Here is a 27965-nt window from a genome sequence, read left to right as displayed (position 1 = left end):
GGATGTAAAAAAATATTATATCTTTTTGCACTACATGCTGGACTTGTGAGTCAGCTGTTCACTCAAATGCACCTATTGTTTCAAATCAGAAACACTTTACGACCGATTCTCGTAACATGTAGCTTAGTCATATCAGTTAGCACTTTGACGTGGACACATGTCATCAGGCGATTTAACCCACCCTTTAGTCTGGCACTTATATTTGTTATCCGGCTGTCTGTATTTCACCTTTAGCATGGCATTATGCACATGCTCATCCCGTATTCTTTCCGCTGACATGCTATGTATGCCAACCGGCTGCATTACATAAGACTATCAGACAAGCAGCTTTTCCGTCAGTGGCGCACTGGGGGAATTGGCCGTAACGTAAAGGCAGGCGAACATCGTTGATGTCGGGAGAACCCAGGTCATGAAATCGAAAGCCAGCACACAATGTCACGATTCTGTGACGACTCCGCGCGGAAGAAGGGGGTTGGTGGGGTCCACACTCATTAACTTGGAGAGGATCATCACTTAAAAAAAATCATTCCCAGTGTTTTTTTTTTTTTTTTTTTTTTTTTTTGGGGGGGGGGGTCAGTGGACTGCCCTGGTATCATTATGGTCAGTTGGGTATCTGCGGTCAAGCCATACCATCACACCTTAAACAGAAGATCGAGGAGGACCAGTTTAGTAAAAAATGGAGAAAAGGTGAAAAACACTTAAAAATAGAAATAGTAATATAAAAATATATGTTAACAAGTCGCAAGTCACTCCCAACCATGGTTACAGAGTAATAACAACCACCTCTTCCGCTACGGAACTAGGTGCGTGAGGGCTGGTAAAAATGATTTTAAAAATTAATATAAATGTAAAGAAGTCGAACAAAAAGAGAGAGGGATGACCGGAAATGACACTGAGGAAGGGCATCCTGAAATTCACTGTTGTTTATATACATCTTCATATATGCTTTATTGAAGTCGATGCATTAATGTACAGTACACTTTCTACTGTGCTCCAAATCCAAAACTAAGTTTAATAACTTCTAATAGATGATAGTGTAATGTGTTTCAAATAAATCTGGACTATCCTTACCTGTTCTTAAAACTTTACTTGCCATTATAGATAACAACGAAAGGTAAGATAAGTCTTGTGATAAATGTTTTGCTTAGATTTATGGTAAGTATTAGTCCAATATAACAAAGTCATAAGATAAGAAAGTTTATATTAACCGATTTATTTTGTAAATATCCTTAGATGATAACGAAATGAAGTATAAGCTTCCATAATGAATGTTTTCGAAGACTGAATATCTTTGAAAACAACAAAAGGAAAATATTCATAAATATTAATGGAGACAAGAAAAAAAAAAATTGTTAATGTTTATACATACGCACACAAGGAAAGCATATCTATCAAACTAGGTGTCCATATATACATATATGTATATATATATATATATATATATATATATATATATATATATATATATATATATATATATTTTTTTTTTTTTTTTTCTTTTTTTTTTTTTTTTTCTTTTTACTTTCATTCCTTCTTACGGTAGGTTTGTGTGTACATCTACACACACAAACACACACACACCCACTCTCTCTCTCTCTCTCTCTCTCTCTCTATATATATATATATATATATATATATATATATATATATATATATATATATATGTGAGTGTGTGTTGTGTGTGTTTCTGTGTATGTATGTATGTATGCATGTATGTATGTATATATGTATATATAGTGTATATGTACACGCGCACGCACACACGTGTTATATATATATATATATATATATATATATATATATATATATATATATATATATATATATATATATATATATATATATATATATTATATATATATATATATATATATATATATATTATATATATATATATATATTATTTATTGTATATAGATAGATAGATAGATATCAGACTGAATCAGTCCACACTGCTGGACATAAGCCTCTTCAAATCTTTTCCAAACTTGTGCGTCTTGCAATTTTTGTTTCCAGTCTTGGCCTCACATTTCGTTATTTCGTCACGCCATCTTGTCATTGGGCTGGCCCTTGGGTCTCTTTGTGTTATCTATAACCCAGTCTGTTACTTTCTTTGTCCATCTGCCGTCCTGTCTCCGGTATATATGACTTGCCCATTGCCATTTCTTCTCTTTGATGAATCCAAGTACATCTCTTTTTGTCTGTTCCCTGATCCACGTCGCCCTTATCTGATCTCTTAGGCTAAATCCTAGCATCCTCTCCATCCCTCTCTGGGCAGTTATTAGTTTCGTCGTCAGTAATATGGTTGTGGTCCATGTTTCTGATCCATAGGTCATAATTGGGAGGATGCATTGGTTAAAGACTTTACTTTTTAGACATTGGCAAGGAGCCTCTTAGTATGCTACTGTGTTTGCCAAAGGCGCTCCAGCCTAGACTGATGGTCGCTTTATTTCCTCTTTAGTAGATGTGATTGTCTTGACGAGTTGCTCTAGATATATATACTTTGCCAACTATCTCTAGCGCCTCTGTTCGAATTGAACTCTACTGTTGAACATGATCTTAGTCTTTTTCTTGTTCATCCGAAGTCCGGACTTTCAGACTCTCAATTCAGATCGTTTATTAATTGCTGCATTTTATTTGCAATTTCACTGACGAGAACAATATTGTCTGCAAATCTTAGGTTGTTTAGGTATTCGTCTCCTATTTTGATACCCTTTCCGTTCCATTCTAGTTTCTTAAATTTTCCTCAAGGCAAGCTGTAAACAGTTTTGGTGAGATGGTGTCGCCCTAAAACCTTTCTTGATTAGTATTTTTGCGGTTTCCGTGTGGAACTTAATGGTTGCTGTCCCACACACACATACACACACACACACACACACACACACACACACACACACACACACACACACACACAACACACACACACACACACACACACACACACACATACACACACACACACATACATACATACATACATACATACATACATACATATATATATATATATATATATATATATATATCGTCTAATAAATTTTTTACTCCGTGTCTTCGAATAACTTCTAGTACTACTGGTATTTGTACAGCAGTGCTAGAAGCTATTCGAAGGCAGGGAGTAGAGGAGGTATATATATATATATATATATATATATATATATATATATATATATATATATATATATCGATATGTCGATATATCGATTTTCTGTACATATGCACATTCATATGTATTTATAATCTCTGGGATCTTTCGGTATTTTAACAAACCGGCCGTTTTTCTTGTCTCCTACTTTTTTTTTTTCTTTTTTAGCGTTAAAGATATTCATTCTACAAAATGAATAGTAAAGGAATAGACAAATATGAAAAAATATATATACGGTAGTCGCTTACACGAACGGTGGTCAGCTGATTATTCAGCGTAAACAGCAGACAGTAAAGCCCATCTCCCATACATTTAATATTTTTAGGTAAGTTTAAGCCTTTTCCTTCCGTTAAGTCTTACTGCTTGGTTGATTTGAAACTTTGGATGTGCTTTAGGAGTCTATAAGGTGATTTTGGGTGATATTTCTGGTTGATGAGAGTTTAACAAGCAACCGGAAAACTAGAAATGGTGTTTCGCTTATTTATTTTATTTTATTTTTTGTAATCTTTTCGTCTTTTGGAGTCTTTTTGGGAAGCAGCTGCTATAACTCATACTATCAACCTCGCCTACTGGCCTATGGTATTCTGGTTAAAGAGCAGAAGTATAATTTGATCTGAATTTCCTCAAACCAAAGGATACAGAAGGCCCTGGCTGGGGGATTTCAGTAATTGGTACGGGATCAGGGGGTTTAGAAGGTATGTTGTTCATATGACGATCTGCATGGTATTTTGTGCGTTTAGGTTGGGTTCCTTGAGGTGTTTAAGCTGAGGGGCCTGCTGTTAACTTTTTTACATTGCTCATAAGGTGTCAGAGTTGTTCTGGCAAGCTACATCTTGCCAGAATAAACATCATGATGGTTTCCTGGCCTTTGCCAGAGCAACTAAATGTGCAAGCAAATACATTGTTTAAGTTTATGGAATTTGATATTGATTGATTCCTTGCAGTTAAGTGCAGGGCTGTGGAGTCGTTGCTCAAAACACCTACTCCGACTTCTTGATCTCCTGTGTATCCAACTCTCTCTCCGACTCCATTCTAAAAAATGCATTTCATAACAAATGCAGGCTACTTTTTAACTCCATGTCCTGGAGTCAAATGGTTATAGCTATGCTATTGCCACTTTTTTATTGTCTATTCTTGAAAAAAAAAAAAAATCATTATGCTTTAAAAAATTACATATATGATGAAAGGAAAGTGATATATCTCATTCTCTTTGGTGGAAATTAAATGTGCGATGTGTTTAAAAAGTGGGATTTTTGCAATTTAAGTAGGCCCTGAAATTTATATTGCGGTCAGAGTCGGAACATTTTTACAGACTCCAACTCTGACTCCACATCCTTGGTTAAGTGTCATTTATATTGACTTTTGTTGGCATTAATTAAAGAGGAACCTAAAAAAGTATGTGCTAACAAGTTGCAATGGCTTGACAGGGTGATAACAGCCACCTCTTCTACCAGGTAACTAGGTGCATGAAAGCTGGTAAAAATTATTTTAAAAACTGCTAAATGTGAAAAGAAGCTAAACATAAAAAAGAAAGAGGGAGTACCAGAAATGACAATGAGGAGGGGCATCCTGAAATTCACTGATATATATATATATATATATATATATATATATATATATATATATATATATATATATATATATATATATATATATATATATATATATATATATTATATATATCACACATCTTCATATATGCTTTATTGAAGTTAATGTATTAATGAAGAGTACACTTTCCATTGAGCTCCAGATCCAAATCTAAATTTGTATTAAAAATATTTCTAATAGATAATAGTTTTTTGCATATATTTATGAAAGGAAAGTAGTAACATATAAGAAAGTAATAAGTTAAAGTGTATAATTGCATTGTTTAAGTCCTTGTAGCTGTATCAGAAATTTGTACTGAATGTTCATACCAGTTTGTTTTATTTCCTAAAACTTGTCAGTTTCTTAAAGTTTATGGAATTTGGTATTGATTGATTCCTCACAAGTATCATTTATAGTGACTTTATTTGTCATTAGGCAAATAGAAACCTGAAAAAGTATGTGCAAACAAGTGTCAATAGTTTGACAAGCTGATAACAGGTACCTCTTCTGCCAGGTGCATAAGGGCTGGTAAAAAAAAATTTTAAAAAAATGCTAAATAATGATGAAAATAACACGATTTAACACTGAGGAGGGGCATCATGATATTCACTGTTATTTATATACATTTTCATATATGTTTTATTGAAGTCAGTGCATTAATGTACAGTATACTTTCCATTGTGCTCTAAATCCAAAACTAAGTTTATATTAAAAATACTTCTAATAGACGACAGTATAGTAGTACCTTATGACAGTGTTTCAATTAAATCTGGACTATTCCTACCTGTTCTGAAAACTTTGACTGTTATTATAGATGACAATGAAAGATAAGAAAAAGTCTTATAATTAATGTTTTGCATAGATTTATGATATGTAGTAGTTCAAAGTAACAAAGATAAGATAAAATTCATAATGACCATCGACTTAGGTTTATTGTAAATAAACCTAATATTTATTGTAAATATTTGTAGATAATAACAAAATGAAATAAATTAAGCTTTTATAATGAATATTTTCCATGACTAAATAAATATCTTTAACAATAACAGAAGAAGGAAAGTATCCATAAATATTAATAGGGACAAGATAAAAAAAAAATGGTTTACTAAAATTGCTGAAGGCCTAACCCAATGAATGTTTATAATAGTTTAGGAGTTTATAAGGTGATTTTGGGTGATATTTCTGGTTGATGTGAGTTTTAAAAGTAACCAGAAAATCAGTGATGATATAGTACGTATTTTTTATAATCATTTCATCTTTTAAGGGCTTTTTGGGAAAACCAATTCAGCTGCTGTAACTCAAGTAGTCAGCCTCACCTATCCTCACCTGTAATATTGGCGTGTTGCTGAAATCATGTCTTTACAATACTGCTACTGAGTATCAAATGGTTTTCATTAGCTCATGGTATTCATGCACTTCAGTGCAAGCTTTTATTTATCTTTCACATAGGACATTGATTTATAGTTTTGAATGACATTTACTTGATCTTCCTCCATTGTTTATCTAGGGAGCCCACTTTAGGCCTTGTCTCTGTTGGATCCAGTTGCTTGGTGTCACTGTATCAACAGAGACACGGTTGGCTTCAAAATACCTAATCTTGACATTTTGGCTCTTGATAGTCCGCAGAATTAAGCTATGAATGGTCTGTGAGGTCTCCATTGCTAATATAGCCATGATGTTAGTTCCTCACCATATCAACTCCAAAACAATATTTAAACACATTATGAAGCCTTATCTTTAATGAGCTTTGAAAACAGTAAGTACCAACCTTTCTGAATCAACTCCTTGGAATTGTTTCAATTTCATCTACTCCCAAGGCAAGATACTTTTTTTTAGGGAGTGTACCTATTCTAGAAATTTACTCAAATTTGTCATATAATGCAAATATAAGAAACCCGAGGGGAGGATTTATGGCAACCCGACAACCCCGGCAAACATTGTCTTTACCTTGGTGTGCACAGCAAGATAGAGCCGAAACTCAGGAGCACTGAGTGGACTTTGGCTGTAAGCAGTACATTCTGCAAGCTTTTTCCTTTATTTGTGGTATTACCATTCATGTCTGCATCTTATTTCTTAGACCGACAACTGCACATTTTTGTCCTTAACAAGAATATCTTCAATTTACACTAGCTTAGTGTATCCGAACTAAAGATTAACCAGGGCAAAAAAATTGTCTCTTTCTTTCCCACATATCTCAATTAAGCCAATTCTTGGTGCTTGGCTGGTCTGTGAGTTCGGTAATGAGAGAGAAGAATGAGAAAGAGAATTTCAGTAAGAGAAAAAGAGTTTTTTTGACATGCAGATACAGTCCTCAAACACTTCCTTGCCAATCTCCTACTCTTAGTTAAAATGCCATGAGTACTAATGGTACATTCTGAACTTTGTCCTGTGTACTGTGCTGAATATTACCAAAAAAAAAATTCATTCATGCTTCATACTCTGGCAAAGACCAATAAATCACATATGTTTGGGAAGATATAGCTTGTAATTCCTTTTGGGTGTGGGCTATGATCACTATGTTAAAATACTATTTTTATATCTTATTTCTACAATTTGTTTTCATATTCCTAGTAATAATAATAGTTGCAGATTGTGATGTCCCCAGCATATTGCAAATATGCAAAATACATATTAAACTACAGCATGAAAACTATTATAAAGAGCAGATTCTTACCTTTTAATATTGTTTAACCACATTCTCTGGTTCAACTTTTATTACACTGTGCTTGAAAAGTTTCCATTCTTTATTTCCACTTGCTGATAATCAGATTTTGCATACTATAACAAGAATTGTAGAGGAAAAAAAAAATCTTATCTCTAAGATAAATAACATTTATCATAGAGATAAGAATATTTAGATGTACAACATTGAGAATACAAATTTCATTATTACATTATTAGATTATTACATAATTTCCTCAATGAAAAAAAGGTAATATTTATACAGTGTCTTTGTTATTAATAGTAAAGAAAATGGTTTCAATGGATTGCTTATGAAGTGTCATACAGAGGAAAATATCAAACACACTGTCAAGGATTTTGGGTTACAGCCCAAAAAAGTTAAGACCCACTGCCTTAAGGGAAAAGCTGTGGAAGGGGAAAATTTAGGTTGGAAAAATGAAAATACAGGTAATATTGGCACAAATCCTCTCACTGATAAGATTATTACAAAAAAACAACATTAATACATGTCAATTGGCTCATTGAGTCCTCTTAGGGAGTGGGGATGTTATCTATAATTGCAATTTTAGTTACTTTATCTTACATGGCACACCTAATTTTTAAAAATACCTTTGTGTATAATCTGTCTTAACCATACATTTATGATTTTATTTCCTGCCATTTTCTGCTTAAAAGAACAAATGTTTTTGAGATTTGGAGTCTTTAGATATGTAGCCGAGATGCCATTTATAGTAAATAATGGAAAGGATAGAAATACCTACTTTCGCCATGACTATATTATTCCTTTTGTGTTGTGTCAGTAAGCTTGTTAAGGAAAATTTTATTTTGAAACGTGAGTAACATTGTTATGAGACCTGATAAAATGTATATCAATATGTCTCCAAGCAATGCAAATTTGTTTTTAGACTTAAAAAATTGTTATGAATCAGGAACACGCACATTGTTCTTGCTCATAAAGAAAAACAAAATAAGTCTTTCACTGAATATTATCATGACTAATCTTTGCTTAAGAAAGAGAGTGAGTTACTGCGACTGTAACCTGTTCATTGATTTTATGTTAAAGCCTACAGACACCACAAAAAATGGTAAGAGTTTATTTATATTGATTTTGTCAGGTTATATAGATCAATTAAGTAAATAGTCCTATATCATGATAATTACAATTAATTAAAGTAACCGTATCTAGATAAATAGAGTTCTCTTATATACGTAGAGTGTAAGCACTAGCAAATAGAGGTGTGACTGCTGAATGGGACATCAAAAGATGGTTATGCTGGTTCACATATGCAAATATTCCCACTGCTATTGGTTGTAGCAGGTGTCTTAGGCCAAACATGTAATAAGGTATGGAGATTGTTGGCCACCACATATGGTTCTTTAGCAAACTTTAAAACCTAATTTTTCTCTACAGCCCTCTAAACGGAAAATGGCCAACCGCACCATAACAAGCAAAAGGAAGTGGGCAGTTGATTTATCAGGTCGCAGAGGGGAACGGGGCAGTGACAACCTCCCTGCACCACCGGGGTTTATGAGCTCTGTCAACCAGGTCCACGCAGAAGCAAACAGACAAGGCGACCCTAATCTGGTCATAAAGAAGGCATGGGATATAGCTCTTAGCCCTCTCAAATCGGTAAGGGTAATTTGTGTAAGAAAGGATTGGGGTAGTAAATTGCCTTATGAGGGAAATATTACCAGCATTTAGGTTTTTTCTTTTCTTTTCTTTTTGATTGATGCTGAGGTTTGAATAAGTAAGAAAAAATCACAGCAAATAGAATTTTCAAAATTCAGGAACATTTCTTTCATGAGTATTTTTGGTCAGATTTTTACCATAGATTACAAAGCCATATACTTAAAAATAATTTCCACTTGCTCTCAACTTCAGGTCCCAATGAACCTCTTCCTCATGTTCATGGCTGGGAGCAGCATCAGTATTTTCCCAATCATGATGGTGGGCATGATGCTGCTAAGACCCATCAAAGCTCTTTGGGCCACCAACACCACTTTCAAATCCATAGAGGGAACTCATGCAGCACTGCAGGTAATGAATGAAGGTGTTTTTATTATTACTATTAATGTTGTTGTTGTTGTTGTTGTTATTATGATTGTTATTGTAGTTCACCTCTGTAGAAAGCGAGGTTCCAGATGAACTTAGTAATGATAGCGTAGTCCAAAAGAATGTTTCTGCTCTTACATTTATTCACTGGTCACAAGTCACCGAAAAATGCACAAATAAAGTAGTCAGGGCCCTACAACACTAGCACTCACTAAGGCAAGGATTGGCAACCTGTGGCCTACAGGTCAGATTTGGCCTACAGAGTCCGAACTTATGGCCCATCACCCTGCCTGATATTTGTACAAAAATCCAGCCCACAATACCCTGACCAACTGAATGAGTGAGTCGGCACCTCTCAACAGTAGTTTGAGATAGTTGTTATTTTCCCTCCCCTCAATAAATATCATGCAATGGTTAATGGTTAATGGTTAAAAGCAAGAGAAATGTGCTAGACATCTAAGGTCATGTAGCACTATAGTTAATGTTTGGGAAGGGTGGTTGAGTTAGTGATTAGTTGTCTAAGCTGGGCAAAGGAATTGGTGAGTGAAAGGGTTAGGGTCGGGTGTGGTAAGGAGTTAGATTAGATGAAGGATATGTATGCGTTTGAGGAAAGAGAATAGGTTGTTGAAGCAGAAAGTGTGGGATTCTGAAAGGATGTCTGATAGGTTGGGAGGTCGGTGAAGGGAGGATAGATGGGGGAAAGCAGAGGTACGGGTTGTTTCAAAACGTGGGCACGATAATAGGATGTGAGGGATTGAAAGGGGAACATTACAGAAGGAACATAAGGGTGGATCAGATTGTGACATCAGATAGGAGTGTGTTAGACGGGTGTGGCCAATGCGTAAGCGGGCGAGAGCAGTCTCCCAACGTCTGTTCCGATGAAATGGAGCTGACCAGGAGGAGATTGATAGTTTTACAGAATGTAATTTATTAGTGCGGAGGCTTGACCAAAAAGATTGCCATCGTTTATACAAGAAGGTCTTAAAGTGGGGGTAATAATCCGTGGCTGGGATATGTGAGAAGCGTGGTTGGTATGATGTGGACATAGAGGCGTGGCGTGCTAGTGTATCTGCCTGTTCATTGCCGGGGATTCCAACATGGCTGGGCACCCAGCAAAATTTGATTGTTTTATGGCGTGTGGATAGGTAGAACAACCAGTTCTGGATCTTACAAACAAAGGGGTTGGTGGTGTGTATTGACTTTATGAGAGTTAATGAGTTACGGGAGTCAGTAAAAATTGTAAAAGAGGAAGAGGAAAGTGAGTATATGTGTTTTAGAGCAAAAAGGAGTGCATACAATTCTGTAGTAAGGACACTGGATTCAGGAGGAAGGGAGTATTGAAAGTACGAGTTGGGAAGATTACTGCAAAACCAGCACCGGAGGTGGATTTGGAGCCATCAGTATATACATGAATACTAGAGGAATGAGTGGAGACATGGTCAAGGAAATGTGTGAGAAGGACAGTAGGAGGGATATTTGATTTTGGTGGGTCGGGGAAAACAGAAGAGCAAATATGGGGGTGAGGTATGAGCCATGGAGGGACGGAATGGACAGAGAAGGGGAGAGGTTGGAGATGGGGGAAAGGGGAATGTGAGAGGAGGGTATCCATGCGTGTTGAGAAAGGAGTAGGTAATCGGGGAGATGAAGCTAAGGTAAGAAGTAGGGGTTGTGGGATATTTAGTTTAGTGAGGGAAAATTGGTGGAATCGAACATAGCATCGGAGAGAGAGAAGGGCACGACGTCGAGATAGAGATGGTATGCCTGATTCAGTGTACAGGCTCTCAACTGGGGAGGAGCGAAAGGCGCCTAGTGCTAAGCGAAGACCACAGTGATGGATTGTATCAAGATGGGCAAGGAGAGAAGTTGAGGCAGAGGAGTAGATATGGCATCCATAATCAAGAGTGGAGAGGATCAAAGTAACATGAAGATGAAGGAGAGTTTTGCGATCTGAGCCCCATGATATATGGGAGAGAGTTTTTAAGATTCGAAGACGGCGGAGAGCTTTTTCTTTAATGTGTAGAATATGGTCTCGCCAGGACAGTTTGGAGTCAAAATGACACCTAGAATTTGCCAGAGGAAGGGCATTGGAGTGGAGTGCCATATAAGAAGAGTGGGGGTAGGGGACCTACACGTGAGCGAGAGAAAAGAATGGAGAAAGATTTAGAGGTAGAAAAGCGGAAGCCATGGTTTGTGGCCCAGGAAGATACTGATGAGATTGCAGATTGAAGAAATTGGTAGAGATTTGGATGGATGTGCCAGAGGCATAGATGGTTAAATCATCAACATATAGTGATGACCGGGCTCCTGGTGGTAAAACTGAGACAATATCATTAACAGCAAGAAGGAATAAAGTGGTACTGAGCACACTGCCTTGTGGGACACCTTCGATTTGGGGAAAGAAAGATGATGTGGCAGAGGCGATTTTGACCTGGAAAGTGCGTTGGGAGAGGAAGGACTTTATGAAGACACCCATGTTTCCACGTATGCCTAGAGAGGACAATTGTTGGAGGATATGGTACCGCCATGTCGTATCATATGCTTTTTCTAGATCAAAAAAATAGCTAGTACGGATTCATGGCGTGCAAATGCAGATGTAATATATGTCTCAAAATGAGCAAGGGGGTCAGCTGTGCTTCTGGCACGGAGAAACCGAATTGGGAAGGAGAGAGAAGATTGTGAGATTCAAGATACCACATTAAGCGGAAGTTCACCATTCGCTCTAATAGTTTGCACAAGCAGCTAGTTAGTGCGATGGGGCGATAGTCTTGAGGAAGGGTACCCGATTTATTGGGTTTCAGGAAGGGAAGGATAAGAGCTTCTCGCCAATTAGAAGGGAAATTTCCTGATGTCCAAATGTGGTTGTAAATTTTTAAGAGGAAGGATAAGGAGGAAGATGGGAGTTGCCGGAGCATACGGTAGTGAATACCGTCAGGGCCTTCATGAGTGTTACGGCACGATTGTAGGGCAGCAATGAGTTCAGAGGAAGAAAATGGGGCATTATAGGACTCATCAGAGGATGGGGTGAAGATAATGGGGGTACGTTCTCTGGTGGTCTTAATAGTAGAGAAGTGTGAAGATAGGTGAGAACCACTACTGACCTGGCTGAAATAATCACCCAGTTCATTAGCGACTTGGAGGGGATCAGAAATGAGGGTATTTCGAATATGGAGGACAGGGGCAGGATGGGGGGGATGTTTGCCTGATAGTTTATGGATTCGGCGCCAAACATTTGAGATAGATGTAGAGGATGTAATTGATGAAACATAATTTCGCCAGCTATTTATTTTACTATTCCAGATTGTACGACAGAGATTGGCAGATGCTCTTTTAAAGGAGATAAGGGCTGATAGTTGATTTGGAGTACCTCTCTTGTAGCGGTAACTGTTCCAGGCTGCACGTTTTAAGCGAAGTGCTTTAGTGCAATCAGAATTCCACCATGGAACACATTTGGAGGTATATGGTCTTGAGGTTCGAGGGATAGCTGTATGTGCAGCTCTTAAGACTGTATTTGTGAAATACTGTATCATTTCTGAAATGGAAGTGAGGGAGGATGGAGGGGTATGAATAGCAGAGAGTGAAGTGAAAGTATGCCAGTCAGCTCTATCAAAACACCAGCGTGGGAGTTAGGGAGTGGTACGTATGAAGTAGGAGAAAGGAGAACTGGAAAGTGGTCACTATAGGGAAAGTGGTCTAAGACTGACCAGTGGAAATCTAAATGAAGAGAAGGGGAGCATAGAGCGAGGTCAATGCATGAAAAAGATTGCGTGCGTGTATCAAAGTGTGTGGGGCGATCTGAATTTAGTATAGTAAGGTCAGCTGTGGAGAGGAAGCGCTCTAGATATCGGCCTCGGGAGTTTGTGATAGAATCACCCCATAGAGTGTGCGGCAGTTAAAGTCACCAACTATGAGAAAGGTGGGTTTAAGTTGGGAAATTAGATTTTCAAAAGCAACAAAGTCAATGGGGTGGGATGGGAGAAGTAGACTGATATCACTGTGATCCAACGATGAGGGAAGATACGGATAACTGTGCAAGGGACATTGGTTTGAAAGGGAGGTGTGACATAAGGTGTTTTCTGATTGATAAGTATGGATGAGACATAAAGGGAATGTGGGGATGAGACAAAATGATAATTGGGGGTTGGTATTGGAGGATGTGTTAGAAAGGTCTCTTGAAGGCATACAATAGATGGACTATAAGAGGAAAGGATATGACGAAGGTCAGGTCTGTGGGAGCGGAAACCGCGAATATTCCAATGAAGGATAGTTATACTTTACTGATTTTGAGGGGGAAGCAGCTAGAGGGTGGGAAAAGGACTGAGAGGTCTGAGATGGGAGAGGTGTGGGAGTTGGTGTTCTACTAGGAGGGGTATTAGGAGATGGAGGGTCTGAGGAAGGGATACTTGTGACATAAGGGATTCACGTGTGTATCCAGGAGGGAGTGGAAGGATAGAGGGGATGGTGGGAGGGGTAATGTGGCGGGGTTGGGGTTGGGTCGGGGGGGATGGGTTGTGTTGGGAGGGGGTAGGAGGATTGGGTGTAGGGGGATATCGTTAGGAGGAGGATGGATATCAGCAGTTACTTGGAGTGTGGAAGGAGCAGGAGTTGTAAGATTTGGAGGTTGGGTGTCAGTTTTCATTAGGTAATCTTGAATATTTTCAATGGTTTCTTCTAAGGAGTTGGTTTGGGAGTTTTGGGGATATAGGATTTCTTGTGAGGGGGGGAAGAGAGGACTGGTGTCTCAAGCAAAGGAGTAAAGGAAGGTGGAGGTGATTGTGTGGTAGGGAAGAGGGGTGGAACGTTTGTTTTGTCTGTTACGGGTAGTGCGAGGAGGGAGAGGGAAGGTGTTGGGGTTGTGGTGGTGATTGAAATATCTGTAGTAGAGATTGGAGTGTCTGGATTTAGGATGGCAAAAGAGTTTGACTGGGGAAGGTAGGAGGTAGAAGAGGGGGGTTTAGATGTAGGGGGGGGGGGTTTAGGAGAATTGGTAGAATGAGCAGTATTACTGGAGTAAGGAGTAAGAGAGAAACCACGTCGACGTGCTTCTTGTCTGGCTTCACGTAGTGTGAGTCCAAGTTTGAATCTGAGAGTTGCTACCTCAGACTCAAATTTGTAGGTGGGACAGCCCTATAAAATACATTATGGGGGCCGCCACAGTTGGCACATGTGCGTGATTGTGCAGGGCAGTTAGATCGGGTATGGCCAGGTTGGGCACATAGTGGGCATCTGGCTGTGGAACGGCAATGTTTGGCTGGGTGTCCTAGACGCCAACGACGTGGAGGAGGTTGGTATGGACGAACAGGGAGGGATTCTCCTCCTATATAGACGTTAAAGGGAAGGTCATGTCTACGGAAGGTAATTTTGGCTATGTTAGTGGGTCTCTTTCGATTACCTCTGGGGGGAATGGAGTAGCATTGTACTGACGTTGCATCATAGTCTGTGAGACAGGCAAGTAGGTCTTCTCCACAATCTGACCAATCTTTGTCATAGATTGGGCAATTTGCTGGGGAGATTCAAACTGTTCCGGTTCAAGTATTGAGGGTTGGATGGGGTTCTGCAAGGATGGGGTTACCATATATGTCTGTTAGTTTTGTTAATGCTATGGCTTGGTTTTCGGATGTTACTGTGACAAGACGGGAGCGGTCGGGTCGGCTACGGAAAGAGACTTTACCTACTTGTTTTTGGAGACATTGTTGGAAGAGAAGGGTGTTGTCAGTAGGGAGCTGTGGGAGGGATCATGAAAAATCGGTCCCATTTGGCTGCGCTGAAGAGGGTATTCAATATTGTTGTAGTGATAGGGGTAGTCAAAGGGCGGGTGCGTGACGATGGAGTAGTGTTGAGGAGATGAGGTGGGCAATAAGGCTGTAAGGTATTAATAAGGGAGGATGGGGTGGTTGATGTTGGAGGTTGTGGGGGTAGAGGTGATGAAGTTGAGCGTGCTGGGAGAGTGGAAATGTTCCTTAAGGATTGGTTGTTGGCTACTGTACTAGTAGGCATTGATGAGGGGGTAGTTGTTGCAGTGTTCGAGCCGTGGTCAAAGGAGAGCCTGGGGTCAGGGAATCGGATGAGTTTACATCTTTGGGGCTATTTGATAAAGGGGCAAGCCTCATTGCCCCTAATAGTGGGGATAGGTTTTCATTATTGGCCATGGTAAGCCTGGATTATGTTGGGGATAAAAACAGTCCACCCCTCAGGGTCCCCTTGAGGGGTAAGGGCTAGATAACAATCAGGGGAATACCGTGCCCATGGCTCCCTCAGGCCGTTCAGGACTGGCACAAAGTCAGCCTTTCATCCTTTCAGCACGGCTCTCACACCTTAGGAGGTGGATAGCAGAAGGGTTTGGTGAAGGGACAGAAACGAAAGGTGGGAAGGAAAATAAAGACCATGCAAAATTAGTTGAGTCGAGGGCTGAGTCCCAAGGTTGGGGAGTTCCCCATCATTGGGTCCCAGTCTCCGCCTCCTAAGCCCCCCCACGACAACAACGGGCAAGGGATTGGGGGGGAATATCATGCAATCTAATCACTGGTTTGCCTGCATTCATGTAATTTTTGGTACACCCATTGGGTTCTCTTTGGCTACTCCTAGAGATTTTCTCTGACCCTCGTAATGAAAAGGTTGCCCACTAAGGTATCTTATCACATGACCTCTCTGTTGCTCTGACCCTGCTTCACTGACTCTGGAAGTGAGCACCATGTTTTTATGCATAGGAGCTTCAGTTGCTGCCCCTAGTTACCATAGTAACACCTGCAGGACTGACCTGCAGAGGTCCATTGTCCGTGAGGACCTATCAATAATCTGTCACTAATCCTAAACAAGAGGCCAAGCAGAGATCAACCAGGTAGCTTGCAGTGAGGTCTGTGTGTCTTCAAGGGACTCCTACAATCCTCCCTGGGTGGGAAATTCACAGGGCTAGAGAGACCTCCCTGAAGGCATCACACCTATCATGTACATACAGTTACATGATTACATAATAGCATACATGTGTCTTTATGCAACACCTAGTTATTATAATGTTATTAATAATATTATTATTATTATTATTATTATTATTATTATTACTATTATTATTACTATTATTATTACTATTATTATTACTATTATTACTATTATTACTACTATTACTATTATTATTATTATTATTATTATTATTATTACTATTACTATTACTATCACTATCAATCATTATTATTATTACTATTACTATCAATCATTATTCATTATTGGGATAGAGGTTTAGGGGAGGGGATGATAATGGCTAGGATTATTTATGGAGGAAAATGTGTTGAGTGAAATGTAAAGAAGTTGCAGTGTGATTAAATAAAATACGTTGAAAGCTGAAGTATATATTTTTTATTTATTTTATTTTATAGATGGCATAGTTTGTAAATACTTGAGTGTTTATTGTATACTTGACATATTTTAGCATAAAACAAAAAATACACTCGAATGTAAAATATCATTTAATAAGGTAAGATACAAGGATTAGAAAAGTTAGGTGTGGAGGATTGTAAACTTTTTTTTTTTTTTGTCAAAAATATATACATTTTCTATTATTACTGCTTGTTAATGTGTTTGTGTATGTTTTTTTTTTTTTAAAGATTAGAACTGGCAGTATAAATATGAATATCACAGAATGTATTGTGATGGTTTTCATTCAGCAAAAAGTGAAAAATTCTGTGTTGTACATAAGAAAAGTATATATAATTCTTAATGCTTAAGTTATTTTTTAAAATTCACTAGCTGTTGTTGAAGCCCCTAGTAATAAATTTTCAATTTCTCTTTCAGAAACTGATTTATCTGTTGGGGAACTTCGTAAATGTTGGCTTGGCGCTGTATAAATGCCATAGTATGGGTATACTTCCCACTCATGCCTCAGACTGGCTAGCATTCCAAGAACCGGCCATCCAGATGGAGTTTTCATATGGGGGTATGACACTCTAGTGTGAGAGAAGGCACATTGGAGAAGTGTAGCTGCTGCGGAAATGATATGTTGTGTTTCATCATCTTCGGTATCCCTTTTATTTTTATTATTTTTTACAAGAACGTTTGGGGGGTATGCATTTGATCCCACCATCCTGTTGCATATACTGTAATCAGAGCGACTCTTGAACCCTCCAAGGCAAGACAGAGATATCCAAGTGTGTGGTATGTGAGATTTTATTTATTTTTTAATTTTTTTTTTTTTATTTATTATTTTTTTTCTAATGCAATTTTTAAGGAACTTGAGATTTTTATTCTTTTCTCTTTTGTCATTGAGGATCTCATATTTACCTAATGTGTGTTTAATCTTCATTATGGAAAAAAAAAAAAAAAAAAAAAACTTTTTCAAATTATGTATAAGATTAGCATTATCATGTGTATTTTATTACATACCTCATTAATGTCACTATCTGTGACCCAAAATGCAATTTTCACTTAAGTGTTGACTCACATATGATTTACAGAAGACCATTTATGTATATACACACCACAAATTTATTTATGTAAACATTTTGATGTTGAGAGAAAAAAGAAAGTTATAAAAAAAAATGTCTGTCGTATATGTATACTTTTTCCAATAAATAAAAACAAAGTATGGGGATTTAATTATATGAATTGTCCCCTTTAATTATTCAATGAAAGTAACACAATTTGCATACACGTAGTACTGTGAATGGGGTTGTATGTGTACCTACACAAGGTTTCATCTTCCTAGACCATTTTCTCTTTGATTATTCATAAGATCATTCTAAATGACACATATCCCTCCATAAGTCACAGAAACAATTCCAAAGGAATTGTTTCTGTAACTTATAGTTTTGGCATTGTTTACCTTATGCATACAGTATCTTAGAAAAGTGATCACCAAAGATGAATGAAGAGACTGTATTCCAAACTTTTTATTTTATCAACATTACTGTTATGTGCCAGCATATAATGTGAAGTGAGGTGTAAAATCATGTATATGATTTCTCTCCTTTTCCATGTAATATATAATAAAAAGGCTTCTCATCTATTTGACATATACAGCTTTCTCAGTAATGCAAGTATTATTCCTTGAATTAAATGAATACCATAATGAATATCATGGAAAAATATGTTATTAATAACATGTAAAAAATTAATATATATATACTATGGAAATGACAGAAAAGATTATATACTTTTATCTCATTTTAAATAATATACATCTACAAATAAGACCATATTTTCAACTAAACACCAAAACACCTCAAAAATATATTTAATAACATTATCAAGTTCTTTTGAAGGAAATAGTTATAAATTAAACAACTAACACTCCTCAATCTTTATTAGCCTCTTTTTTAGAGCTTGGACACCTGAGACCCTTGCAGCCTGTGTTTCGTGTCTGGCCACAAGGACATGGTGGCTTATGATTAGGGGTCCACTCTCCCAGACTCTCATTTGCATAGAAATCCATTGGATAGTGCTGGGCATGCCATTCTGCATGCTTCAGAGCCACTGTTGCTTCATAGGGATTTAGTAGAGGCCGGGGAAAGGATGCACCCCAATCAATGGACAGTCTTGGGCATGCCACCTGCACCCAGGCTTCTACGTCACTCATGGCTTCCAGCTTGGCAGGGAAGATTTCAGATAGCAGGACTATTACAAAGTCTTTCCCAGCAGATTCTAACTGGTTCTGTAATGTAAGGGATTAGAAATGTCACTTGAGAGAAATTATTATATATATCTGTTAGAGAGGATATGAGACAGGCTAAGCTAAATTGAAACAGGAGAGTTAATATATATCATACCCATGATGCTGATCTTTTAATTCATCTGTGAACCTAAGTTATTTAACTCAATGCTGCTGGGTAAATGAACTCAACTGTAGTTTTCCTATGTGAAATGTATTTACAAATAGGTGGCTCTAAAATGCTTAGCTGTCAAGGAGCCAGTTATTAGGTAAATTATTATTTAACTTTTCCTTCAGTTATTTTTTTCTAATACTTTTAATACTGATTTTATTATTATTTGATATTATAATAATCAAAATGGTATTATCAATACTAAATGTTAAAAAAAAAAAAATTCCAAAAATCAAGGTAAATGGTAAGCAGGTGAGATAGTAGATGGTAATCAATTCCTTTGTGAATGTGACCATCACGTCATGAAAAATCTTAGCTTGAAGGGGCAGCTGATGTGAGCATGATGTCATGGTAAAATTTAGCTGAGGGAGACAGGAACTTGCTGTCATGAGAATTTCGCCTGAAGGCCAGGATGACAGGAAAGATTCACCCTAATTGTGCAGAGCTCTTAGAGGGTTATGAGACATAGTGGGCATTTAGGAAGGGCTATAACATTAATTCCATTAATTATCGAGTGTGGAATGTACCGTCCAAGCCATGACTGGAAGAGTGCTGGCTCCAGGGAGGATGCTATTTCTATGCTCAGGATCTTATTCTTGCCGACTGTGACCAGCAGTGCAGGTTGTATTGCGGAAAATTAAATGTTATGAAAAAATGACACAAATAACTGTGTTGCTTATTGTTGTTATTACTGCACCGAGTTATGGACTACATAGAAAGATGATATGAAGTCTGTGTAAGGAAAAACAGTCTATTACTATCTCAATAAAGCAAACCAAATGACAAATATAAACATTGGAATATAGCAAAAAAGCTAATACTTCTGCAGAAAAGAGAAAATAACACTACAAAATAGAGCCATGGGGTCTTATCAGTGCACATAAGTGTTCATGTGTGTCCGGCCTACAAGCTGCACACCCAGCAGACTGACTGCTAAAGCCTAATATCCATATGTTGGCCCACATGATGGCTGTGAAGCATCTGAATCCAATGGGTTACGCACAAGTGGATCCATCTATTTGTAAAACCAACTAAATATACCAAAAACACAACTGACATGGCATGTATTTTTGCCATCCTGGCAACTGTGGGTTAAATGTGAAAAGCTAAAGTTGACCTTTAACCCATTCATGCTGAATATCTAACCTTGCCAGAGCCCGTTAAAAGTAGGCTTAAAGTCTCCTTTTAGTTTCAATTCCTTTAAAAAAAAAAAAAAAAACTATTTTATGAATGGTTAACCCTTTGCCGACGGGTGGCATGTACGCACATGCCATGGCATGGCGGGACTATCTGCCGGGGGCATGTATGTACATGCCATGGTGTATGTATGGACATGCCATGAGGTTTTTTTTTGTTACAATCATGGCAAAATATTATTTTTCTGCCACTGAAAGTGTGATTAAGTCGTTTTTAACACTTTCTCATTTTTACTATGAAAAAAAAAAAAAAAAAAAAAAAAAAAAAAAAAAAAAAAAAAATCAACTCCATGATACCACACACTGCTTATTTTATTCAGACTATAGACTGAATAATGATCAACTATGGAGTCTACATAACAACAAAAATACCCTTCAGTCTCGATTTATCAGGAAATATGGCAAGTAGAGACTTTAGAAAATAATGAAAACTGAAAATACAACATATCCTCGTAGTATTACGAAGAAATGGTATGGGATGCTAGTATTTGCCATGAGTAGTCGCGCATGCTAGGGCGACAATATAAGCCCCCGGCAGCGAGGCCCAGGCCACTATGAATACTACCCATCGGGAAAGGGTTAAAAAAACAACAACTAAAAAGCGTGATTATTATTTCACAAATACCATTTCAAAGTTTCATTGTCTATTGTTGTTGAAGGAGTTCAAAATATTTGCATAAAATTTTTGATAAATAATAATTTTTAGAAATACATAAATATATATATGTAAATAATGTAAACTAATAATGTCAAGCTCCACAACAGACAAACAACACCAACCTTCAAATTTTCCATGACTTTTGTGTTTCCTTGCCTGCCCAGTGTACCAAAAATCAAACCCCATTTCTTGGCAGAGCTTGCTTTGTCTATTATCTCTTTGCGAATCTTCTTCATCAACGGCTGGTCATAGTATTCACGGGATAGGACTTTTGAATATGGATTATACCTAGAAGGAAGGAAGATTTTTTTTTTTTTCTTTTTTTTTTTTTATAAAATACCTTAGTAAAGGTGCATGGAATGGTTCTACTACACATAAATAAAATGAGGACAGAATCAGCAGAACTAAATATTTCATATGAGTAGAACATGAAATAGTTTCTAAGACTATTATCATATATGGCCCATAATACCATTCATTTATGAATGGTATTATGGCATATCCCTTGACATCCTAGATATATCTAAGAGAAAATCACAGTTCTAATCTTAGAATTACTTCTAATCAATGTTCATCAGTTCTGAACTCACTCGCTCTCACAAACGTAATAACTTACTCACTCAATCAATTATTTAATAACTCACTCATTCACTTAATCTCACTCTCTCCCTCACATAATGCAAAAAGAGGCTCTCCATGCTGTACATACATATGTAATTATGACACATTTGTTTACTTTTGTCTGCAAAGTAAAGAACCTTTTTGGTGAAGTGGTCTTCAGAATGATGCAATTACAATAGCCTAAAAGTACTAGCAATATCTGCAGTATGCATTACTGTTTTTTATCATTCATTTATGAATGATATATGAATGGCATACAACAAAAGCTATAAGTCATATTTGTACTGTATTGCATAATAAAACCTACACTGTACTTCTCAGGAAAATTTTATACCATTAGAGGAAAAAAATATGGGGTACTCACAGGTAGGTTGGAATCCCAGGATTTGAGATCATTATAGATTCCAAGTGGAAACGACCATCACCCAAGCATATGATGGTGTGTCCCTCAGGAACAGGAGGTGATGTGCAACCAAGAACCTCGCCTGGAGACAAGGGCCTGCACTGGGGTACGCAGACAGTATACCCACAACTTTTGAGATCTTGTGCCATCTTCTGAAGTGAACTTACAAACTGGATTATCGACACTAATGCCAAGGGAACTGTACTTGGGAAGGCAGATTTGATGGTGTCTATAAGATGCACTGTGTCAAACTGTATGTCTACAAACACATATAGGCAAGGTATAGAACCTGTTTGATCTATGGGGACTAGACAGGAATGTCCATAATGGACCATGAAGTCTGCTCCAACAGCTCTGGCAGTAAAGTCATCAACACAACAAGCTCCATAGGTCACATCCCCCATTATTGTAGTCTCCGCCCCAGTCCAGGTTTCAATTATGTCGGCAATGGGTGTGGCAAACAGCAAAAGACCTTCTGGGAACTGCAAGGCAACATGCTTTGCATTGGCTTGCTTCACCCTCCATATTGTCTTTGGGATTTCAAAGTTGTAGTTTGAGGGAAGAACCTCTATGGCTTTTTGTAGTTTGGGATCCTTCTCTATCTCTGCTGGAACTCCCTTGATCACATTGCGGGCTGGTCGGAACACCTTCCTCTCCTTCTTTGGGGCTACAACAATTTCCTTGGACTGTGTATCTTCCTCCATGATCATGACAAAAGATCTGAAATGTAAAATACATATATATAAAAAAGCTAATCCAAATTTAGCCTTAGATGAAAGACTCGTACAGTAAATCCAATTTTAGATTCTTCAAAACTTAACTATTGTCAATAACACCATCTGTGTATAAATACATGATATGAATACCATGAAACAAAAACTATTTCATGTTTCTGAACTGACAACCTAGCCTTTTAATGATTATTGTACTTAAATGTTTCAAAGAAAGTTTACAAAGAAAACAGAAGGATACTAACAAGAATTCAAATGCAATGCAAAACAAGATCATTACATAGCTTAAAGAATAAGTATCAAGGTATCTTGCTATTCATGTAGGCTTTTACATGATTTATTTTTACATTCATAGTTATCTTGTAAGAACCATGCAAAGATGAATGCCTAAGTTTGAAGTAAGTGCAAAGCATTAAAGCTTTTTTTCATTATATTAGCCCACTAGTCAGAGATAGCATGACATACACACCAAAGTCACTGTAATTTTTGTTCTTTAATTGTGTTTACACATAGTTTGTTCCACAAATACTTAGTTATCATTAATTAGTTCTACTAATCTCACCTGTTTGCCCTTTTCCTTGATTTTTGGAGAGATTCTTAATATTATTAGTATTTTAACATCTGTATAATAACTATAATGGAAATAATAATAAAAAAGAGTATCATTTCCCATTCCTTGCATTCTCAAAGAATGGGAAAATCACGTGTGGTCATGGTAAGACTGATTAATTGATTCCTTGGTGGCTGAGGACTTGTGATGCTCAAAAGTGGACAGTCCCACTACCTAAGGGTTAATATCTGTAAAACTGTAGAAATATAAGCTGAACATTAAATCTATCCATTTTCAAACAAGCTCTAGACACATGAGCACTGTATCAGTACTATATATATATTTCTACACTGCTCTAGCAATGTCTCCCTGACAATTCTCTATGTTCTCTCTGAGTTTTCAGTTATTTACATTCTTCAATGCAACCATTACTAAGATTTAACTGTAAGTTCAACACAATCAATTTCTCATAAAAGTTTCTCTAGGCTTTCAGTAATCTGTGGAAAATTTAAAGGGTAATTTTTTTTCACACAGCCATTCAACCTTGCAGTCATTATTTCTTCTTTCAGTTATTTACAATGGAATATGAATGAATCTAAATCACTATTACTCAAGCAAGGCCTACTCCTGGGAATCCACAAACATTGCTGTATGACAGAAAAACCTTCCTAACCTGGGGCTTCACACTCAAACCCACTCTAATCACTGTATTTGTTGTGACATACTTTCTTGATTTCTGATGTTATCATTTTCCAGCACAGAATATTTCGTGTATGAAAGAGAGTAGTTTTCTCCCTGTCTTTATGACATTGTCATAGATTTTCCCTATCTAGGTGCAGTCATCACTTCAATGTATACCAAAATATTATGGGTATAGTTTCAGTTTCACCTGCATCCTATAATGGACAGAAAGATAGTAATTAATACAATTTTCATTTATGATATTTTCTTTGCAAGTTGATGTTAAGAAAATTCTATAATGTATACTATTTTAGTATACATTTACAGGAAAACCTAATGATACTACCATAAAGAAAGAGAAAACCTATATATACTGATACATGAAATAATCTACACAGGCAAAGTGCAGAGAGTAAGTCTGTGGTTATTGGGTGGGAGTCCGAGGTCAGAGCCCCCAAAAGGAGAATACAGTGATCATGTGGGGTCTTGGGGCAAAGGAAGGCTTTTGGTTCACACTGTGTGTTTTTGGATTCCCAGGAGTGGCTGGAGTATGTGGGACTTAGTCCCAGAGAGGTGCAGTCACTTCATAAAGATATTTCAAATGGCTATCTGCCATATGGGTTTTGGTAAATATTCAAAATACCTTCACATCCCAACAATATTGGTAGTGATGGATTCCTCTCACTCTCTACTACTCATAAGTTTATTAATTATGCCACAGAAACCTCCCAATACCTACAATCTTGGCCGCAATAGCATGAAAGGTACCAGGGATATTGCGGGGGGAAATATGAATATTATTCAGAGAACTGGTAAATATGTAGGTATTGCAAGGGGGCTGGGCCCCCTGTAACACCCCATGGAGGAATGCTCCCCTCAACCCCCACCCTGGACAACAAAGAATCCACCACATACGTACGGTAGAATAGAGCATGGGTCAGACTAAGCATCACGTCTCTCTACCCAGCTGTGAGTACATGGAGAATTCTTTGTCTTCCAGGGCAGGGGTACGGGGAAGTGTTCCCTAATACAGGGGGCACCCCCCCCTGTATTAGACTATATAGTGACTTGATATAGTGGCATATTTCATATGTATTGTTCATATTTTACCTCATAATTTCCCTAGAACCTTTCATGCCCTCCCCTGTTATCAGTGCTAAGAATGTGGGGTTTGGGGGAGGGAGGGTCCATGGCAAATTTCCTACATGTATGAGAAGCAGAGAAAGAGAAGAATCCATCAATACCACTATTGTCATGATCATTCATACAAGGGTATTCTAAACAATTACTTGGACTTCTACCACCTACCAGCAGCAGGTGAAGGAATTTCTTAAAAATATGATTGTCACATTCTACCAAAATACACAACAAGGTTAATGCTACCGAAAGCAACGCACTTAAAAATAAGGTTGTCACATTCTACCAATATACACAATACAGTTAATGTTGCCAAGAGCAATGCACAGAGATAGAGGAAAATGGACACTGCCATCTTATAGAACATAAAAAACAGAGTACTAAATGATACAGGTTTATCTGCAGCAGCCTCATATTTACCAGGAAATGACGAAAATGTCTGCTGCATGTTACCGGTCAGAGACTAAGTCCACAACACCCTCACACAGCCAGAGTTCTTAATGTCTCATTGTCTATTGCTCCATTTTATACATTTTCTATATATTCATTTTCTATAGTGATCATGTTTTCTGTTGGCCATAAGAGTCAAGTTTTCTGTTGACGAACCCGAAAATCATTTCCAATTAGTTAAACATTTTCATCATTAATTTTTTATATTCCTCATTACCTTTCCTCTTGTTTTTTTATGCTACTAGATCTCTTTGGTTGCTTTCTCAAATACATGTGCGCTTTATTTTGTTTTTCCTAATTCTTTTCTATTATCCATTCTTAACTTATTTGTTTGCCTTAACTGCCTCCCACATCGGAAATATACACACTGTCAATCACTTCCTCAGTTTCCTCTAAGCTTTTGCCAGGGCAGGACCTTCAACATTCTGTGGTCAATGACATGGGGTACATTTGATTTTATATTTAAATATGATTTTATCAATATTGTGTCTCTCTAATCATCACTGAACATTAGTGTTATTAATAAATATTTTTTTATGGTATGTATGGGAAATTTTTGTAACATTTCAGCAGCCAGGCTGACCTCTTGCTCGATGTGTGCCAGTCACACAGAGCGTCTTTCTATTTCCAAACAAGTCCCTTTGTCACTGTGCAGCTCATCTGTATGCTCCACAATTTCTTTTCTATAACAAATATGCCACTTGGCATAAAGTGCTGATAAAGGGGGGGGGGGGATACAGGGAATAAATAGAAGGTAGGTAAGGTTAGGTAGGATTTCTGGATTTGTATGATACACAATGTTTACTTATGTGCAACTAAACAGTTTATTATAATTGCAATGTTTGAAACTTGGCTTGCCTTTTCTGAAAGCAGACTTTTTGTGCATATCGTTTTGTGCTCGTTCACTCGGGGGTATTTTATTCTGTGTTCGTCAGACAAAGTTTGGCTCGAGTTTTATAAAAAACTGATTTTTTAACGTTTCATAAATCACTTTCTTCAATTTCTGCAGGTTCCTATTGACATCCAGTTCCCCAGTTCCCCACGCCTTCCCCAAGATCGCTGGGCTGAGGAAATATATTTTTTTAAAATCTCATTTTGGAACTTAGTCTCTTCTTCTTTCTTGTTATAGGGTTTTAGACGACTGATTGTCTATATCCCCTCCTTAGTCTCTTGGTTACTGGTAACAATTACCCTCATTAAAACTGAATGGAATATCAGAAAAGCTCATCCTTTCTATCATCTCTTACCAAAAATAAACTTTTCCTTTCTATCATCTCTTAACAAAGATAAACTTTTCCTTTCTATCATCTCTTAACAAAGATAATTTTAAGAACATAACACGATCTAAAACCAATTCGCTGTAAAATACAAGGCATACTACTACCATCAAATACATTGAATACACAAAATGAACAATCTATCTATACATCTCAAATGACTCACCATGTGCCTGACAATATTTCACTATCATTCTTATACTTACAAACCTTTCAATTCCATTTAAAATACGTATTAAATCCTTACCTATTATATATAGAATCACACGTGTTGACATTTCGTTTGTTTACTGTTCGATTCCTTTCACGAAGGTCAGAACTCCATGCTGATATTTAGTTTTTATTGATTTATATTGAAAATCAATATTATTTCAAATATCAGATGTAAGAAACTGTATTGGTTTCTTGTACTGATATTCACATTGATTACCTAAATCTATAAAAGTCATATTATTGAACGATGAAGTCGGAGCCGGTATAATGATATAGAAAATGGGAAGTTTCGGGATAACTCATGGAAAAAATATGAGAATCTTTGCACCTTTCAATGATAAAGGTTATAATATTTATATTGGCCTGTTTAAGAAAAGACAAAGAAAAATAGATATCACGACATCATAGGTAGTACGATTTTAAAGCATCATTATAAGTTGTCCTAAGTTTGTGAATTTGACACACTTAAATACAAGTCTGCGTTATTAAATGCAGATATGACATATATATGACAAATATATATATATATATATATATATATATATATATATATATATATATATATATATACACATACGTACGTACGTACATATATGTGTGTGTTTGTGTGTGGTGTATTGTATATATAATATAATATATATATTATATATTATATTATATATATATATATATATATATTAATATATATATAATATATAATACTATATATAATATAATATATACATATATATATATCACATATATATACACATATATATACATATATATTTAC

The 27965-nt window shown here is 36.9% G+C and overlaps 2 protein-coding genes across 4 annotated transcripts; one reads left to right on the top strand and one right to left on the bottom strand.

Moving 5' to 3' along the window:
• Positions 1 to 3346: 3346 nt before the first annotated feature.
• On the top strand, positions 3347 to 18471 carry LOC119583470 (ER membrane protein complex subunit 4-like). Of its 2 annotated transcripts, none has more exons than XM_037931977.1 (4): positions 3347 to 3470; positions 8829 to 9047; positions 9300 to 9455; positions 17253 to 18471. In XM_037931977.1, exons 2-4 carry the CDS (start codon positions 8844 to 8846, stop codon positions 17406 to 17408), a joined length of 516 nt encoding a protein of 171 aa, XP_037787905.1. In that variant the 5' UTR covers positions 3347 to 3470; positions 8829 to 8843; the 3' UTR covers positions 17409 to 18471. The 2 variants fall into 2 exon arrangements, with proteins under 2 accessions (XP_037787905.1, XP_037787896.1); XM_037931968.1 differs by lacking the exon at positions 3347 to 3470 and adding an exon at positions 8403 to 8502.
• Positions 18472 to 18744: 273 nt separating this feature from the next.
• Positions 18745 to 27367, bottom strand: LOC119583456 (2-(3-amino-3-carboxypropyl)histidine synthase subunit 1). 2 transcript variants are annotated; one of them, XM_037931946.1, is made up of 4 exons: positions 27228 to 27367; positions 22116 to 22874; positions 21253 to 21418; positions 18745 to 19107 (listed from the first exon to the last, which is right to left on the bottom strand). In XM_037931946.1, the coding sequence occupies exons 2-4, from the start codon at positions 22862 to 22864 to the stop codon at positions 18751 to 18753; spliced, it is 1272 nt and encodes a 423-aa protein (XP_037787874.1). In that variant the 5' UTR covers positions 22865 to 22874; positions 27228 to 27367; the 3' UTR covers positions 18745 to 18750. The 2 variants fall into 2 exon arrangements, with proteins under 2 accessions (XP_037787874.1, XP_037787883.1); XM_037931955.1 differs by lacking the exon at positions 27228 to 27367 and adding an exon at positions 25674 to 25843.
• Between the last annotated feature and the right edge of the window lie 598 nt (positions 27368 to 27965).

The sequence above is a fragment of the Penaeus monodon genome, chromosome 2 (genome assembly GCF_015228065.2).
Source record: "Penaeus monodon isolate SGIC_2016 chromosome 2, NSTDA_Pmon_1, whole genome shotgun sequence".
Taxonomy (NCBI): Eukaryota; Metazoa; Arthropoda; class Malacostraca; order Decapoda; family Penaeidae; genus Penaeus; species Penaeus monodon.
This window is presented reverse-complemented; position numbering and strand designations above follow the sequence as displayed.